This window comes from Scyliorhinus canicula, chromosome 6 (assembly GCF_902713615.1).
Source record: "Scyliorhinus canicula chromosome 6, sScyCan1.1, whole genome shotgun sequence".
Classification (NCBI taxonomy): domain Eukaryota; kingdom Metazoa; phylum Chordata; class Chondrichthyes; order Carcharhiniformes; family Scyliorhinidae; genus Scyliorhinus; species Scyliorhinus canicula.
In genome coordinates, this window is record NC_052151.1 from 41,742,867 (window position 1) to 41,762,209 (window position 19,343).

At 46.0% G+C, this 19,343-nt stretch overlaps 1 protein-coding gene across 8 annotated transcripts in view; it reads right to left on the reverse strand.

Moving 5' to 3' along the window:
* Positions 1-18,989, reverse strand: part of sobpa (sine oculis binding protein homolog (Drosophila) a) — a 383,474-nt gene extending 364,485 nt beyond the window's left edge. For 5 of the 8 annotated variants that reach the window (XM_038799231.1, XM_038799230.1, XM_038799229.1 and 2 more), the window contains exon 1: positions 18,420-18,988. Coding sequence is in view for 7 of the 8 variants with exons in the window: in XM_038799230.1 (XP_038655158.1) it covers positions 18,420-18,515 (96 nt within the window). In the remaining variant the exon portion in view is untranslated. Of the gene's footprint in view, positions 1-17,643; positions 17,835-18,419 lie in introns of those variants that run through there. The other 3 variants (XM_038799224.1, XM_038799226.1, XM_038799228.1) reach the window with 3 other exon arrangements.
* Positions 18,990-19,343: the final 354 nt, after the last annotated feature.

Below are 19,343 nucleotides of genomic sequence, written 5' to 3' on the forward strand. Positions count from 1 at the left end.
CCCAATGTTTGTTGTCCTGATCTAAGTGCCCTTGAGAAGATGTGGGTGAGCTACTTTCTTGAAATGTTGTGGTCTATTGGGTGTAGTTATGCTATATCCCACAATGCTATTCGGAAGGGACTCCCAGATTTTTGAATCAGTAATAATAATCAGGATGGGGTGTGACTTGGAAGGGAATTTGTAGGATTAGTGTTCCCATGCATCTGCTGCCATTGTCTTTCTGTATGGTAGAGGTCACAGGTTTGGAAAGTGCTATCGAAGAGCCTTAGTGAGTTGCTGCAGTGTATCTTGTGGATGGTACACACTGCTGCCACTGTGTGTCAATGATGGAAAGAGTGAATATTTAAGGTGGTGGATGGGATGCCAATCAAGCAGACTTGGGTGTTGTTGAGTTTCTTCAGCCATGCTCATCCAGCCAAATGGAAAATATTCCAACATACTCCTTACTTATGTCATTCCACATGACATTGAGAAGTAGCCGAGTACAGCAGAGGCTATGGCCCCTGACACTGTCCCAGCAGAATGCACCAAGACCTGGCACATTCCCAGCAATGATACTGACATCTATATTGGACAATGGTCATGGGCTTTCCTAACCACAAAAAGTAGAATAAATCTTATTTGGACAATTTAGAGGCCAGACCAGCCTCTTCCCACTTAATTAGTAAAGTATATAGCAATCAGCAAAGTAGTTAACAGTGAAGTCATCAGAAGAGCCATCTCACACCGCTGATTCACCAATAGCCTGCTAACCAACCTGTTCAGGCTTTCCAGGGTCACTGAGATATAGACTTCTTCACAACCTTGATCCAGCATGGATCCAGAGTACAGATAAGAGTAGCTACCTTCAATATCAAGGTAGCATTCAATTATAGAATAAAGTAGCCCCAGCAAAACAGAGATCAATGCAAATCAAATAAAATCAAGCAGTTAAAGTCCATGGTCCTGGTAGTCAGAGGGCAATCATCATTTCCCCAGGATATCACTTGTGCTTTAAGATAGCATCTTCAGCCCAACTACCTGCAGCTGCTACATTCTTCCCTCCAATATAAAAGAGGACCCCTCACAGATGATTCTACAATGCTTAACTCCAGGCTTGGACTGACAAGGGGCAGGTAACATTTGTGCCACCTAAGTGATCATTTCCAGCAAACGAAAGCCCAATTACCTCTCTCCATAATACCCGAGTCATGCACTGTTGATCTTTTGGGGACCACAAGCTTTTGTTTCAGCAATATTAATAGCTTGGTTACAAAAGCAAAGTAAAGGGCGGCATGGTTGGGAGTAGTTAGCACTGCTGCCTCACGCCACCAAGGTCCCAGGTTCGATCCTGGTCTGGGTCACTGTCCATGTGGAGTTTGCACATTCTCCCTGTGTCTGCATGGGTCTCACCCCACAACCCAAAGATGTGCAGGCTAGGTAGATTGGCCACGCTAAATTGCCCCTTAATTGGAAAAAAAATAATTGGGTACTTGAAATTTTTAAAGAGAAAAAGAACAAAAGCAAGGTAAAGCATGGGTAAATCATGAGTTTGATACAGTAAATGAAAAGGCGCAGCCATAGTACCTCAAGAAATTCAACACAATCCAGGACAAAAAACAGTTGAATTGATTAGAACCTCTACTCCATCACCACAGCAGTGTGGCTCCATTATGTGCTAGCTACAGGTTACATTGCATGAACTCACCAAACTTATTTTGAACATATGTCCGAGTCCTATGACCTCTCACCAATGGGAAGGATTAGGGAAGGAATATCTTGGGAACAGCATTTTCCAAAAGGTCCTACCCTCTGTCAAAGCATATGACCAAGTCAGGATGATGTATCACTGTTTCACTGAGGATGGTTCAGAATTCTGGAATTCCCTATCTAACACGTCCACTACAAGTGCTAAGGGATATCTAAAAAGGGATTCACTATCACCCTCTTCGGGCAACTAGGGATGAACACTGAATGAATGCACTTTCAACAGCATTTCAAACATTTTGTGCGTGTATTTTTAAAAAGCCCTGGTGACACCCAACACCCAGAAATTGCTGCAGTGGGAAATCTCATGATGAGTACCGTGAATGATATTATTTACCTAATCCTTCAGATTGTATTATATTAATACTACAAATTGCATTTCCAGCAAATTGATAATAGTGCCATCGGTGCGTTTGCATCATCATAAATGTGGGTGTAATGGTCCATGGGAAGCCATGACGTTTAAGCATAAGGAAAGAAACAGTGAATAATGAAGAGGGCAGTACCTAGGGTGAATTGGAGTCAGACTAGATCGAGAAAGAGAGAGGGGGAAAGAAACATTGGATTGAGAGAGAAAAATGACAAAGGGAAAGTAAGAAAAAATATAAATTTCTCATGAAAAAATAAAAAATCCTCGAGGAATAATTTATCACCTGCAGGAGCCTCCAATTTCATTGTTCCCTTTCTGGCCCTCCCAAAGCGGTATGCCATATCAGGACCATAAATTGTCTCATTAGTGGAATGTTTTTGACATAAATTACCAACCATAAATGGCTGTGGTGAGATTAATTCATGTTAATGTTGCAAATTCAGCAACTCTAGGACACACAATGGAGATGCTCATGGCGAGATAGAATTGCCAAAGCTCAATAAATCGCTCACAGTGGAGTAGTACAAGTGGATAAGGGTTACAATCGGACAACTCTTCCTCACCACACATTCCTGGCGGGCGGGTTGTGTTAACACCTTAATAATGGCAAGTGCTGCCTCCTTGCTATTGAAATTTCTGGTGTTTATAAAGTTGGCAGGGGTCTCCTTTGTGAGATTTTGCCCACCACTAGTTTGCCTTAGGATTGCCAACTAAAATATATTAGGTGGGATTCTCCATTAGTCGACGCGGAAATCAGGAAAGGCGATTGTGTGGAGAATAAGTTCGGACCCCGGAATAACAGCAGGCGCGAATTTGACGCCAACCGCAATACTCCAGAACCTCGACAGAGGCATCAATGCATTCTGGAAGGCACATACAGTCGACACCGTTTGCATATCATTAGCAGGCCTGACCCAGTATTCACAGGAGCATCCGCAATTCTCCGCCTCCAATGGGCCGAGTTCCCGACGGCGTGGTTCACTTGTGCTTTTAAAAATCGTCCAACCGGGGTGGCAGCTGCTGAGAGAGAGAGAGATATAGGTGTCCAACTTGTCATAGTTTCCTGACAGTTGTGCCGCCGACCGAGGGACTTCTGCCAGGGCTGGGGGGAGTAGTGGGGGATGGCCAGGCGGTAGGCTGTGGGGTTGGGGTGGACAGGCATGGAACACCGTTGTGCAGTCGGTAAGACAGCCATGCAGCTATGCACACCGCTAACAGCCCACTTTGAACCTAGTGCCACAGGTCGTGTAGATATCCCACCAGGGCACCCCCCGAGGTGTCCTCTGGCCCATCAGCTGTATGGGCGCGCTCCAGCGCAACCAGTACCATCTTGTTGGCTGGAATGAGTATGTGTGGGGATTGTAATATGTATGTGCGGCTGCAGCTTGTCCAACTCCCGACTGTCGATCACGGACCCAGCGAATCTTGCACTGTTTTTCATTGGAATCAATTGTGTTCCACATGGCATCGGTGCTAGCCCCTCAACAGGAGTGGAATGGGTCCAGGTGTAGCGCGGTTTTTTTGTTGTAAATGTTCACGGACTCTGCATTGGCGTCAACATTTAGGGCTGGATTTTCCTATTTTGAGGCTATATCTGGTGTTGCCCTCGCACCAATCATCCGCCTGGTGGGGGTCTAGCAGCCACGTCATGTAAACCTGCAGATGCAGATGGAGAATTGCCGAGCCTGTGCATGCACACGGCGGTGGCTGCGCCGTACAACATGGCACAGGCCGCGCACGGACCCAGCCTGCCAGATAGTGTCCCCCTGTAACTCCTCTCGCCACCCCTGGACCGGACCACCCCCACCAGTCCCCCCCCCAGCCCCCACCAAAGCTCCCCTGGCCAGCGGAACAGCGACCCACCCGTGGCGGCGCTGAACACAGCCCGCAGCCGCCACATAAGGACCTCGAAAACAGAGAGGACACGTGACCGACGTCGTCGGGACGTTGGCCCATCGGGTGCGGCTCATAGGGGGAGGGCTGTTTGTCAGGGGGCGGAGTATCTGAAAAACGGCACTGCCCCCGATTTCGGCATAAAACGGATTCTCCGGCCAATCGCCGAACGCAATTTCAGAGCCGACAATCAGAAAATCCCACCCAATGTCTCATAAACAGAGGGCGTGATTCACCGATCGCGGGACTAAATGTCCGCACCGTCATGAACGGCGTTGCGTTTCACGACGGCGCAAAACGTGTGCGGGCAGTAGCGATTCTGGCCCGCACAGGGATTCATGTCGCTCCAGCCTTACATCCTGCCGCAGACTGGGGGCGGCGCCAACCCGCGCATGGGGAGTGGCAAAGTGCCAACCGACGCAAGCGCGGTAGACTAATGGAACGCTCCGGCCCCGACGCAACATGGCGCGGGGGTTCTGTGGACGGACGCGCACCAAAGAGTTGGCCCGGAGGGGTGGGGGGTGGAAGAAGCCGGCCCGCCGATCGATGAGCCCCAATCGCGGGCTATACCCCATCGGAGCCCCCCCCCCAGTGTAGAAGCGCTTTCCCCCACCCCACAGGCTGTCCCCCCCCCGACCCTTCGCGCAGAGTTCCCGCCGACAGCTACCAGGGGCGGGATTCTCCCCTACCCGGCGGGGCGGGGGGTCCCGGCGTAGGGGAGTGGCGCCAACCACTCAGGCGTCGGGCCTCCCCAAAGGTGTGGAATTCTCCGCACTTTTGGGGGCTAGGCCCGTGCCGGAGCGGTTGGCACACGCCGACTGGCACCAAAACCGGCACCGGCGGCCTTTGACACCCGCTGCCCGGCACCGGGGCTGGCCGAAAGGCCTTCGCCGGTTCGCGCATGCTGCCGCTAACGTCACCACCGGCACATGCGCGCTGGGGGATTCTCTTCCGCCTCCGCCATGGTGGAGGCAGTGGCAGCAGCGGAAGAAAAAGAGTGCCCCCACGGCACTGGCCCACCCGCCGATTGGTGGGTCCCGATCGCGGGCCTGGCCACCCTGGGGGCACCCCCCGGGGTCCGATCACCCTGCGCCCTCCCCCAGGACCCCGGGGGCCCGCTCGCGCCGCCGATCCCGCCAGAGGTGGTTCAAACCTCGGCGGCGGGAGAGGCCTCCCAGCGGCGGGACTTCAGGCCGGAGAATCGCCGCAGGGGGCTCGCCGATCGGTGTGGGGTGATTCCCGCCCCCGCAAATTCTCGGGTGGGGGAGAATTTCTGCCGCGGCGGGGGCGGAATTTTCGGCGGCCCCGGGCGATTCTCCGACCCTTTTCACCCCAGGTGTGAACGGCGCCAGCGGGACTCTGCCGTTTCCGCTCGGCCCATCAACGCGGGAGAATTGGCGGCCCGGCCATGAACAGTGACCCGCGACCGGCGCCGTGCCAAACGCGCCGGCGCAAATGACGCCGATTCTCCGCTCCTCGGACAATGGCCTGCCGTCGTCGGACCGGCGCCGCGGGAAAGAATGGCGCGAACGCCTATTCTCCCATACAGGTGAGGGGAGAGTCATGGGAGAATCGCGCCCGGAGAATCCAGTTAAGTGGTTCTTAAAACAATAGGGCCTGTAGTTTAACACAGCCCCTTTCACTACTCAGATTGTGCAGCCTCCATGGCGTTGTCTGGTATTCTCTCACAAGAGGACGAATGACAGAAGAAAACACAAATCACAAAGCCAGCTTAATGGTGAAGAGAGAAACAGAAAGAGAATAATAACTAGAGAAGTAAAGTAATACATAAGAGTGAGCATGTAAATTTTCACACAATATACATGAATTGCAAAATGATTTAGCAATATAAAAGTCGGTTTTGCCTTTGCAAACATGAATCAGAGCTGCAGAGCGTGTTGAATTGCATAACATTTGGCTGAAGGATTTGTGATTGCAAGGCTATTCTTTTTTGTAAAATAAATTTGAAATGAATTCAGAGTATCGCAAAGAATCATATTAACACAATATCAAAATGATTTAGTTTACATTTGAATTTTGGTAATGACATGTTAAATCAGGCCAGTACAGAGAGGAAAGGTAAGAGGGAAGGGAGAAAAAAAATATTTCAATATCAAGTTCACCTAAGGATGTCGAACCAGCACTACATTCATGGTAATGCATGACGGAGCTACATTTTCAGTGTGTGCTTGCATTGTTACAAAGCTGGATAAGATAGCGATCTGTACAAGAATACAAAAATGCAGTCATAGGGTACTGCACACCTTAATCATCCTAATGATAATCGACGACAATCAGGGACTGAAAGAGCCACATTAATCGCAATCGGGCAGCAAACTCAGTTTAAAGCATGATTTGCTGTCCCCTGCAGTGCATGCCACAGACTCTACTTGCCCTATTAACTAGGTTTATATTTTTGCTGTAAATTGATGCCTCGGGTACATAGTTAATTTGTGACTGATAATCTGACATTGAAGGATCTCAGGTTTAGGATTTGCTTCGTTTTGAGAGGTTTCTGTTTTGGACCACTCTTTCACCTTTCTCTTCCCCTGGGCAGCCTTGCATCCTTTATTGGTTACCTTTAGTAGAATATCAAATATTTTTTCAACAGCAGCAATTTTGACTTTAGTGGGGCAAGGTAATTTACTTTTACTCGGATGCTCAGTATACTGGCAGTAATCAAGAGTAAAATTCCCCCAGCTCATTCAGCTTCGTTGAGACCAACATGAACAGTGCACTAGTTTAACATAGAAAAACAGAAAATAGGGGCAGGAGTAGGCGATTCGGCCCTGCAAGTCTGCTCCGCCATTCATTATCATCGTGACTGATCATCCAATTCGGTAACCTGTTCGGGCTTTCCTCCCATAATCTTTGATCCCATTAGGCCAAAGAGCTATATCTAACTCCTTCCTGAAAACATATAGGGTGGGATTCTCCATCGGCAAATGTGATTGGGCGGAGAATCGGTTTTGACACCAAAATAGTGACGGGCACCAAATCGCAATTCTCCAGTGCCTCGACAGCTGCGTCAATGCGTTCCAGAATGCACCTGCGGTAAGCGCCATTGGCATATAATTTGTGGGCTAGAACCGTTATTCTATGGGGCCTCCGCAATGGTCCGCCTCCCCAGGAGCGAATATCCGAAGGCGAGGTTCACTTGTGCTTTTAAAAATTGTGAAACATGCACTGTGGCTGCTGAGGCAGAGAGAGGAGTTACGAAAAGTGTCCACCATCACCACAGTTTTTGCTGACAGTTTAGTCACTGGCCGGGAGTTTCTGACACGGCCGAGGGGAGTAGAGGGGGGTGGCCAGGAGGTGGGCTGTAGGGTCGGGGTTGATGGGCAAGGAGCACCATTGCCAAGGCCTGCAAGGTAGCCATGCAGCTGCGCATACCGTTGACTGCCCACTGTGAACTTAGGACCACAGGTCATATGGATGTCCCCCCAGGGCATCCCTCTAGGTGCCCTCTGGCCCCAGCCGTCCCATCAGCAGGATGGGTGCGGTCCAGTACAGCCAGTGCTACCTTGTTGACTGGAATGAGTGTATGTGGGGACTGTAATGTGTATATGCAGCTTGCCAGCCCGCTGAGAGTCAATCATGAACCCGGCGAATCCCGCATCATTTCTCATTGGAATCAATTGTGTTCTATGTGGCACCGGTGCTAGCCCCCCACGAGTCACTGAATCAGTCCAGGTGCGGCACCAGTTTTCCTGTCATGGAAGTCTACGGATCCTGCCCCGGCGTCAACACAGTCTCAGGAATGGAAAATCCCGCCCTCAATGTTTTGGCCTCAACTGCTTTCTGTGGCAATAAATTCCACAGACTCACCACTCCCTGAGTGAAGAAATTTCTCCTTGTTGCAGTCCTAAATCGTATATCTCATATCCTGAGACTGTGATCCCTGGTTCTGGACTCCCCTGTCATCGGGAACATCCTTCTTGCACCTACCCTGTCAAGTTCTAGAATTTTATAGGTTTCTGTGAGATCCCCCCCCCCCCCCCCCCCCCACCCCCCCACTCATTCTTTTTTTAAATTTAGAATGCTCAATTCATTTTTTCCAATAAAGGGGCAATTTAGCGTGGCCAATCCACCTATCCTGCACATCTACGGGTTGTGGGGGCGAAACCCACGCAAACACGGGGGAATGTGCAAACTCCACACAGACGGTGATCCAGAGCCGGGATCTTGGTGCCATGAGGCAGCAGTGCTAACCACTGTGCCACCATGCTGCCTCCCCCACCTCTTCATTCTTCTGAACTCCAGCAAATATAATCCGAACCGACTCAATCTCGCCTCATAGGTCAGTCCCGTAATCCCAGAAATCAGTCTGGTAAACTTTCGCTGCACACCCTCGAGAGTAACAACATCCTTCCTGAGATGAGGAGACAAAACCAGGAGATAGAAAAGGCATGGGGACTTCAATATGCAGGTGGACTGGGAAAATCAGGTTGGTAGTGGATTCCAAGAAAAAGAATTTGTGGAATGTCTAAGATTATTTTTTGGAGCAGCTTGTGACAGAGCCTGCTAGGGAACAGGCAATTCTGGATTTAGTGATGTGCATGAGGCAGACTTGATTAGGGAACTTAAGGTGAAGGAACTTTTAGGGAGCAGTGACCACAATATGATAGAATTTATCCTGCAGTTTGAGAGGGAGAAGCTGCAATCAGATGTAACGGTATTACAATTAAATAAGGGTAATTACAAAGACATGAGGGAGGAGCTGGCCAGAGTTGACTGGAAAAGGAGTGGAACAGCAATAGCAGGAATTTGTCCCAAGGAGGACGAAACATGCTAAGGGGATGACAAGGCATCCATGACTGACGAGGGAAGCCAAGGACAGCATAAAAGCAAAAGAAAAAGCATATAAAGTGGCGAGGATTAGTGGGAAGCCACAGGATTTTCAAGCCTTTAAAAGCAATATATAAAAGGTAAGAGAGTGGCAAAAATAAACATTGGACCAATGGGAAATGTGGCTGGAGATGTAATAATAGGTAATAAAGAAATGGCAGAGGAACTGAATAGTTATTTTGCATCAATCTTTGCAGTGGAAGCCACCAGTGGGATGCCAGAGCTCCAGGAGAATCAGGGGGGAAAGGTGAGCGTAGTGGTCATCACTAAAGAGAAGGTTCTGGGGAAACTGAAAGGTCTGAAGGTGGATAAATCACCTGGACCCGATGGGCTACACCCCAGGGTTCTAAAAGAGATAGCTGAGGAAATTGTGGAGGTATTGGTGGTGATCTTTCAGGAATCACTGGAGGCATGGACGGTCCCAGAGGACTGGAAAGTGGCTAATGTAACGCCTCTGTTTAAGAAGGGAGGGAGGCAAAAGATGGGAGATTATAGGCCGGTTAGCCTGACTTTGGTCATCGGTAGGATTTTAGAGTCCATTATTAAAGATGAGATCGCGGAGTACTTGGAAGTGCATGATAAAATAGGACAGAGTCAGCACGGCTATGTCAACGGGAGGTTGTGTCTGACAAATCTGTTAGAGTTCATTGAGGAGGTAACAAGGAAGTTTGACAAAGGAGAACGAGTGAATGTGATTTATTTGCATTTCCAGAAGGCCTTTGACAAAGTGCCGCACAGGAGACTGTTAAATAGGTTAAGAGCCTATGGTGTTAAGGGTAAGATCCTGGCATGGATAGAGGATTGGCTGATTGGCAGAAGGCAGAGATTGGGGATAATGGGGTCTTTTTCAGGATGGCAGCCAGTGACTAGTGGTGTGCCTCAAGGACCACAACTTTTCACAATGTACATTAATGATCTGGAAGAAGGAACTGTTACTAAGTTTGCAGATGATTCAAAGATATGCAGAGGGTCAGGTCGTATTGAGGAAGCAGGAGGGCTGCAAAAGGACTTGGACAGGCTAGGAGAGTGGGCAAAGAAGTAGCAGATGGAATACAATGTGGAAAAGTGTGAGATTATTCACTTTGGAAGGAGGAATGAAGATACAGGCTATTTTCTAAATGGAGAAATGCTTCAAAAATCAGAAGCACAAAGGGACTTGGAAGTCCTTGCTCAAGATTCTCTTAAGGTTAATCTGCAGGTTCAGTCTTCAGTTAGGAAGGTAATGTTAGCATTCATGTCAAGAGGGCTAGAATACAAGAGCAGGGATGTACTTCTGAGGCTGTACAAGGCTCTGGTCAGACCCCATTTGGAGTATTGTGAACAGTTTTGGGCCCCGTATCTAAGGAAGGATTTGCTGGCCTTGAAAAGGGTCCAGAGGAGGTTCACAAGAATGATCCCTGGGATGAAGAGCTTGTCGTATGAGGAACGGTTGAGGACTCTGGGTCTGTACTCGTTGGAGTTTTGAAGGATGGCGGGGGGGGATCTTATTGTAACTTACAGGATACTGTGAGGCCTGGATAGAGTGGACGTGGAGAGGATGTTTCCACTTGTAGGAAAAACTAGAAGCAGAGGACACAATCTCAGACTAAAGGGGTTATCCTTCAAAACAGAGATGAGGAGGGATTTCTTCAGCCAGAGGGTGGTGAATCTGTGGAACTCTTTGCCGCAGAAGGCGGTGGGAGCCAAATCACTGAATGTGTTTAAGACAGAGATAGATAGGTTCTTGATTAATAAGGGGATCAGGGATTATGGGGAGAAGGCAGGAGAATGGGGATGAGAAAAATATGAGCCATGATTGAATGGTGGAGCAGACTCGATGGCTGAGTGGCCTAATTCTGCTCCTATGTCTTATGGTCTTTTGGTCTAAAATATCCCAGGTGTGGTCTCACAAGGCCCTGTATAATTGCAACAAGACATCCCTGCTCCTGTGCTCAAATCATCTTGCTACGAAGGTCAATATACCATTTGCCTTCTTTACTGCCTGCTGCACCCTCATGCTTACTTTCAGGCACTGGTGTACAAGGACACCCAGGTCTCATTGCACATTCCTCTCTCTCATTTTATAGCCATTCAGATAATAATCTGCCTTCTTGTCTTTGTTACCAAAGTGGATAACCTCATATTTATCCAAATTATACTACATCAACCATGCATTTGCCCACTCACTCAACTTGTCCAAATCACACTGAAGCATCTACATCCTCCTCACAACTCACCCTACCACCCAGCTTTGTGGCAGCTACAAATTTGGAGATGCATTTAGTTCCCTCATCTAAATCATTAATATATATTGTAAATAGCTGGGGTCCTAACACTGGTACCTTGCGGTACCCCCATTTGGAAAAAACCCTGTTTATTCCTAATCTGTATCCTGCCAACCAATTTTCTATCCATCTCAAAACACTCCCAATCCCATACGTTTTAATTTTACATGCTAATCTCATCTGGGGTTTTGTCAAAATCCTTCTGAAAGTCCAAATAAACCACATCCACTGGCTCCCCCTCATCAACTCTACTAGTTGCATCCTCGAAGAATTCCAATCATGATTTTCCTTTCCTAAATCTAACTGATTCTGTCCAATACTGCCACTTTTTTGCCAAGTACTCTGCTATTAAATCTTTTATAATGGCCTCTAGCATCTTCCCCACTGCAGAATTCAGGTTTACTAATCTATAATTTCCTGTTTGCTCTCTGCCTCCCTTTTTAAATAGTGGGGTTATATTAGCTACCCTCCAATCAGTAGGAAATGTTCCAGAGTCTATAAAATCTTCGAAGATGACCACCAATACAACCACTATTTCTGAGGCCACTTCCTTAAGTACTCTGGGATGTAGATTATCAGGCCCTGGGGATTTATTGGCCTTCAATCCCATTAATTTCCCCAACATTTCCCTAATAATACTGATTTCCTTCAGTTCTTCCCTCTCACTAAACACTGTGTTCCCCAACATTTCTAGTGTGCTATTTATATTCTTCTTTGTGAAAACAGAACCAAAGTATTTGGTGAGCATTTCTTTGCTCCCCATTATAAATTCCCCTGTTTCTGACTAAGAGACCTAAATGTGTCATCACCAATCTTCTTCTTTTCACATACCTGTAGAAGCTTTTACCATCAGTTTTTATGTTCCTCACAAGCCTCCTCTCGTACTCCTATTTTCCCCATCTTAAATCAATCCATTGGTTCTCTTTTGCTGAATTCTAAACTGCTCCCAATCCTCAGGTCAGCTGTTTTTTCTGGCCAATTTGTATGCCTCTTCCTTGGATCTAATAAGTTCCGGAATTTCCCTCTCAAGCTATAGTTTGGCCACCTTTCCCATTTTATTTTTGCACCAAACAGGAATGAACAATTATTGCAGTTTATCAATGCGCTCTTTAAATGTTTGCCATTGACTACCAACCATCTTCCTTTTAAGTAATGGTCCCCAATCCATTACAGCAAACTTGCATCTCATACCATCTTGATTTCCTTTGTGTAGATTCAGGATCCAAGTCTCAGAATCAACCACATCACTCTCTATCTTGATGAAGAATTATATCATATTATGGTCACTCATCCGCAAGAGACTTCACACAACTAGATTGGCAATTATTCCTTTCATGTAAACTGCTCCTACTTTTGAGAGTTGACTGGTGGTGATTTAACCCGAGGGTCATCCACACCTCAGGCAAGGGGCAAAGTTGAGAAAGTGAGCCCTCATGAAGAACCTAAGCCAGTACGGGCATTGAACCCCCACCATTGGCATTGCTCCACATCATGAACCAGCTGTCTAGCCAACTGAGCTAACCAACCCCCAATACCAGGCCAGGATGGCCTATTCTTTAGTTGGTTCCTCAATGTATTGGTCCAGAAAACCATACTGTATACACTCCAGGAATTTCCCCTTTATGGTATTGTGACTAATTTGATTTTCCAAATATATATGTAGATTAAAGTCACACATAATTACAAATGTTCCTTTATCATAGAATTTACAGTGCAGAAGGAGACCATTCGGCCCGCCGATTCTGCACCAGCCCTTGGAAACAGCACCCTACTTAAGCCCATGCCTCCACCCTATCCCCGTAACCCAGTAACCCCACCAACCTTTTTGGACACCAAGGGCAATTTAGCATGACCAATCCACCTAACCTGCACATCATTGGACGCATATATCTCTAATTTTCTGTTTAATGCCAATTCCAACATCACCGCTATAGATTGGAAGTCTATAAAGAACTTCAATAACGTTTTTGCCTCTTGGTCTTTCTTAGCTCTACCCATACAGTTTCCACATTCAGAGCTAATATCCTTCTTCATTATTGTAACCCCACTACCTTTTCCTTTTTGTCTGTTCTTCCTAAATACTGAATTCCCCTGGATATTGAATTCCCATCCCTGGTCACCCTGCAGCCATCTTCATAATCCTAACTATGTCATACCTGTTTACATCTATTTACGTGCTATCCACGATACTCTCTGTCTCGCAGATGCTCCACAGTATCCCCAGCCTTCACTCCAGCTCCAAACCTGGGCTTCTCGGAACTGCAGCTGTAGACACTTCCTGCACACTTTCTGGCCCCGGGTACGAGAAATGTTCATGGCTTCCCACAAAGAACAGGGTTAGCATACCATGTCTTTCTCCTGCCATGACGTACCCATTTAACTTAAACCTTTTGGAAGATACTTAAAATCAAATAATATCAAAAACTCTATGGCTCTTATATTATAAATAACTCTTCTTCCCTGGTCTTCATTATTACAGAATATAACCCTTTCAAACAGAAGATAGCCCTTACAAGCTTTAGAACACAAAATATAGATCTTACAAACAATAAGCGATAAAAGTAGCAAATATTGACCTGCCTGTACTCACCCAATCAGCTGCTTCCATTTTCCTTGCATCACTTGTGAATTATGAATGTGACCTCAGGAGTTCCAGACTCCAAGCTAGCACTGTGCTCAGTCTCACTCATTTATCCCCCTGGCTCCATTCACAGTCTCATTCTTTCTTGCACTCTTTTATTGCCCTGGCTCCACTCTCAGTCTTGCTCTTTCTTGCGCTCTTTTATCCTCCAGCAAGGCAGTTAAGTATGCACAAGTCAGAAATCCAATCTAGAAGCTTCTACTCTGTACCACACTGGGTGGTGCATTAACCAACTAGGTCGTCAGAGGATCACTGCTTTCTTTTTTAGAACAAAAAAAAACACAATTAAGGATATGAAGAAACTTTATTATGCTAATTTTACACATAATTTTTCTTTTCAATTTAGAGTACCCAATTATTTTTTCTCCAATTAAGGGCCAATTTAGCGTGGCCAATCCACCTAAACTGCACATCTTTGAGTTGTGGGGATGAAACACACGCAGACATGGGGAGAATGTGCAAACTCCACACGAACAGTGACCCAGGGCCGGGATTCGAACCCGGGTCCTCAGCACCACAGTCCCAGTGCTAACCACTGCACCACATGCCGCCCTACACATAATTATTTAATTGCACCCATTTAATAAATGGAATAATGCACTGAAATAACCTCCCAATATAAACTTTCTGATAAAATGTTCAAAATCATTTACTCAGTATTGAAATTTAATCCCTCACATTAATTTGAGTTCTTTGTAGCATTTGCCTTAGAACAATCATGTTACCATCTTCGAACGGTATGACAATCACTTCAGGGTATGTTTATGTCACTATCATGTACATACACTGTCGGTCCACTGTTTCATTGTACCAATGCAATCATTTCTCATTAATGCATGAAGAGGTTTTAACAGTGCGAATGGGGCTCGAGCAGTACTGGTGGCCTTCCAAACAATGGAACACAATCTGAGTTCAAGCTAATCTTCTTTGAGAATATCTGACCACATCTCAAGCAGGCATGTTGTTGTCCTCGTACTAAACAAAGTCCTGGTAATCTGCCTTTGGAGATGTGTTTGGGCAGATAGATTCCATTCTTTCTCTGGCCACACAGGAGCATACTTCCTGCTCACAGATTGGGGAGCAGTATTGAAGGTGGACACACAGAAGTCTATGACGCAGAAGGGTTTCACTTATCCAGCTCAGGGAGATAGCTGGCAAGAATGGGGCTACTACAAGTAACCTCCCCTTCCCCCATCCCTCCCTCAAAAAAGCAGCATATCTGTTTCACTATGTAATCCAAGCATTTCAATTAAGGGATAATTGAATACCAGACTGCTTCCCGTGCAAGTACTGAATATACCATTACCAGATCTGTAACAAAAACACAGGTTCAAAGATACAGATGCATTCTACAACATCTGCAGCTCAGATTCTCATTCTAGGCTTATTTCACAGTTTGCAATGATATCGGGAGCTGTGCCAATCACCACCAAATCAATTTCAAAAACAGAAAGTAGTAATATAAAGTAACTCAAACAGAACTTACTCTATTCAAAAGAAAATCCAGGAGTAAAGACAGGCTTTTACATAACATACAATGTGAGTAAAATGTGAATTTCAATGATGCACAGATCAGCATCTTGTAATAAAATCACTTGGGGGCAATACCATTATTCGAAAGCAGATAATTATTTAAACTTCTGGCAAAGTAATTTCTTATACACTTCAGCAATTCACTAAATACTGTGCCAATGAATTGATACAAGTTATGGTCATTGGACCATATATTTTCATATTTACTGAAAATGATCTAAACATGTCTATTCCACCGCCCACCTCAAACAATATTCAAGGTTCATTCAACATGGCTTCACAGTATTTACACAGACATTATGTAGCACCTCATACCAATGGTCTTTTTCTTCATCTAGGAGGGGAGTGGATGTGTGTGTGTGTGTGAGGGGGGGGGGGGGGGGGCAAATCACACCAAACCCTCTGTATTTCTGCTAGCAAGGGAAGCAATTTGATCCCTTGCAGGCCGTAACTTGAGTAGGTCACTGTATACTATGATAAAATTCCCTAATCCTGTGCCAAGTTACCCTGAGGGGCCCCTCCTCCTCCTTCTCTTCCTCCTCCTTATCCCAAATGGCCTTTCTCAATCCTTTGCTCTAACCCCCTCCCAACCTTGCTCCCACAGTCCCCCTCCCCTGCCCCACACAAAATCACCACATCTCTTTCATTTTCTCTTACCTTAAAGTTTGAAAGCTGATCTGCTTTGCCTGCTCGTGTTACAGTTTTTACAGCTTAGGCTAAAGTCGACTGCCTATTGCTGTATGCATTCCTTTCTTTTTAGTTTACCCTGATTACTTTCCATGGTTATTTTACACTGGTCCAGATGAAAGTCAGTGAAATGAAAGAAACACACTGAGACTTTCTTCTAGTTTTTCAGATATGAATCCACACAAGGGTACATTGTGTTCTTAAAATTAAACGAGAATCCTACTCGCACATTTTTAATTATATACGATATAAGAATATTTCAGTCACCAGATGTAGATAACATTTCAAGTAAATACATTTTCTGTCAGAATTTACTTTTAGAGAGGTACAAATGGTACATTAGTTTGGCTTGGACAATTGTTCACCCCGAGTGACAGTTTTCAATTTGAAAACTGTAAAGCTGCTTTATGAAAAATACAGTCAATAAAGGCAGTGATTTATGGCATGCAACTTCAATAAAATGTCTTTTGATGTCTATGAGAATGGTAATGTCTGTGAAATGATACTGTTTTAGACAGAATGGCTGTTACAAACCTATTATAAGGTTGCCAGCGTGATACCTCTTTACAAAGCAAGGCCTTATCTCCATCCCAAACATCCTCTATCCTGGATCACATTTACAAAAAGTGAAAATACATTGTGCTGCAGGAACACTGGAGCAGAGCCTGTGCAGTTTCTCCCCCTTCAACCCCTGCCCCCACCCACCAACCAGCACACTTCAAACAATGTTGTTTTTGTTTCTTCCTCTGCAGTTCAGACAAACATCTGTTATAGAAGAATGACTATCTCAGAAACCGCTAAGACTTGATGTAGCCAAAGTAAACAAAACAAACCCAGAGAATTTAGCAAGCATCCCGCACAGTCAGCCTTTATACCCACCAGGATAACATTTCACAGCAACATGTTTTCATCAAAATTAGTTAATTTGTAATCCTAAACCCGAAGAATTCACACAATAAAGAGCTAGGATTTTTTTTAAAATTATATTACAAATCTTAACACCTCCTCTCAATGATGCAGTTATTCAATGAAAACTATTTTGCAATAAAATAACATGTCAGACTGTACAATATCACACTTAGATTCCAGATAGATTAGTGAAGAAAGTCTCTATAATTAACAAACATGGTGAATAACATAAACATTTTTCAACAAATCTCATTGAACCCCTAAATACACTTTCGACAAAGGCATTTGTCGGTATTGCTCAATTAACTGAAACAAACTGAAATAATATGGAACTTATTTCAGCAAGAATACCAATGCAAAAAGTCGCTTTCATCTTCCAAAGTTTTAATCAAGGTTCTTAATCAGGTTATAACAATCCTGGTTTCTCGACATTTGGAAATGGGGAACAAGGACAATGCCTGATGTGAAGTGACTTGAACTCAGAGATGTTCGATAGGTAACTAATTTATTTCAGGCGCTTTGAGTCAGAATTTTCAAAGTAATCTTTTGACCACCCATAAAATATTTGGAAACTGTTTTAAAGCATTTTGCCCTTTGCACAACGTTTCAAAAATTATAAAACAATGGTATTAATAATTAGCTTTCACATATTTAAAGGACTTAAAGAAGTAACATAAATGATCAATGTAACAATTAGTCCAACACACGCACATCTGGAGTACACCTCCCAGCACACACATCCCTACACCTACCTCCACACATCTGGGCACTGACAGAAGGCAACTCATTGTATCGAAAACACTGTTGAATTACCCGGGGAGGAGGAGGAGCGGTGGAGGAGGAGGAGGTGGGGTATAGTGAGGAGGGGAGAAATCTTTCTTTAACTGGAATAAAATAGTTAATGCAACGATGAAAGGATGTGTCAGTTGTCCCTCCACGAGTCAGATATTACTAAGTAGACAACAGCGTCAGTGTTGGAAGTAAAGAAAACGGGGAAGGGGGGTGGGGGGCGTGGAGTTGCTGGGGGAAAGAGGGAGCAAAATTAAAATGAAGGGTTGGTCGGTGTCTTCACACACTCCGGGTACTGTAGTCACAGCCTCATTTCAATCTGACAATTTAATTACAGATCTGCCGCTGACTGTTACAAAGACGGTACCAACCGCTGTAAATGCACGAAAATGCCCACTTATTAACTCCAACCAGCATCAATGGATCACCAAATCTGCAACAGATTTGCGTTTTGTTATTATTATTACACACGTTACAATGTATAATTGTTAAATGGGGAGGGGGGGGGGGGGGGGGGACGCACAGACATCCCGAATCCAGCATTCATTTCTGTGAAGAGAAATTGAAAGAGGACCTAAAGCCCGGCTGTTTGAATCCCTCCGAATAGATGCAGCACCTTTATCATTGCTAAATGCTGGAGACAACACAACAACAGAAAGACAGGCAGACGGGACGCAGACCAATTGCTCTCCACTCTGACCCCCCCCCCCCCCCCCCCAGTGACAGGAAGCCAGCGTACCTTCATCTCCTCGTTTATTTCCCTTTTAACGGGGTGAGCTGGTTTTCTGCTCCTCTTGTTTTCCGGCGGTCTGCCCTCCTTCTCCATCTCTGCCATGGTGAGTGAGTGAGTGAGTAAGAGAGGGAAGGAGGGAAAGCCGCTAGCTTCCCTCCTCCAGCCCGAGCTGTCACAAGCCTTCTTTCCCACCGAGATGTGACGCCGGCGGCTCTCTGGCTGCTGCTGTGTGTTGGATTCCCCCCACCTCTCTCCTCTGCCTTTTTTTATTATTACACACTCCTTTTTCCTCCCCCACCCCCCTCAATGGTGGGCTGTCATTGTTGAGGTGAGGAGAGCGGTGGTGGAGATGTGCCTGCTAACGCCACACAGGGCTGCAGCTGGCCAGCCAAGTCAGCCATCTTCTGTCTCCCACTCTCTGTAATCCCCCTCCTCCTCCTCCTCCCCTTGCCTCTCTCTCCTCCTCCTCCCCCTCCCTCTCTCGGAGTTTGCAGCCGAGCGGTGGCGACGCCACTTTTTTTTTCAGTCAGCCCACTTTTTTTTCCTTTGCAATGGGATCATACACACACACACACACACACAGATCCCGAGTCTGCCCACAGAGAGAGGGAGGGGAGAGGAGAGGAGAGGAGGGCAGGGCAGGGGAGGGGAGGAGCCTCCAATCCTCTCCCAACACTGCCTTGACAAGCAGCAAAGCAACGCCATGTTCCCGTGGTCACTGTGCTCATTCATAACCCCGCGCGTTAACCGTGTCTTCCTTTTGTTTATGTTTAGAAAAACCCGGGGATGCAAATATTGTCCCAACGCTACACCCACGCGGTTCGTCCTCCCTCTCTCCCCCCCAGTCCACTGTGGCTCACAAGGAATATACCGAGAGCACGGTTTGGGATTTCGCCCTCCCTCGGAATAACAATTGAATGGCTGAGGTGA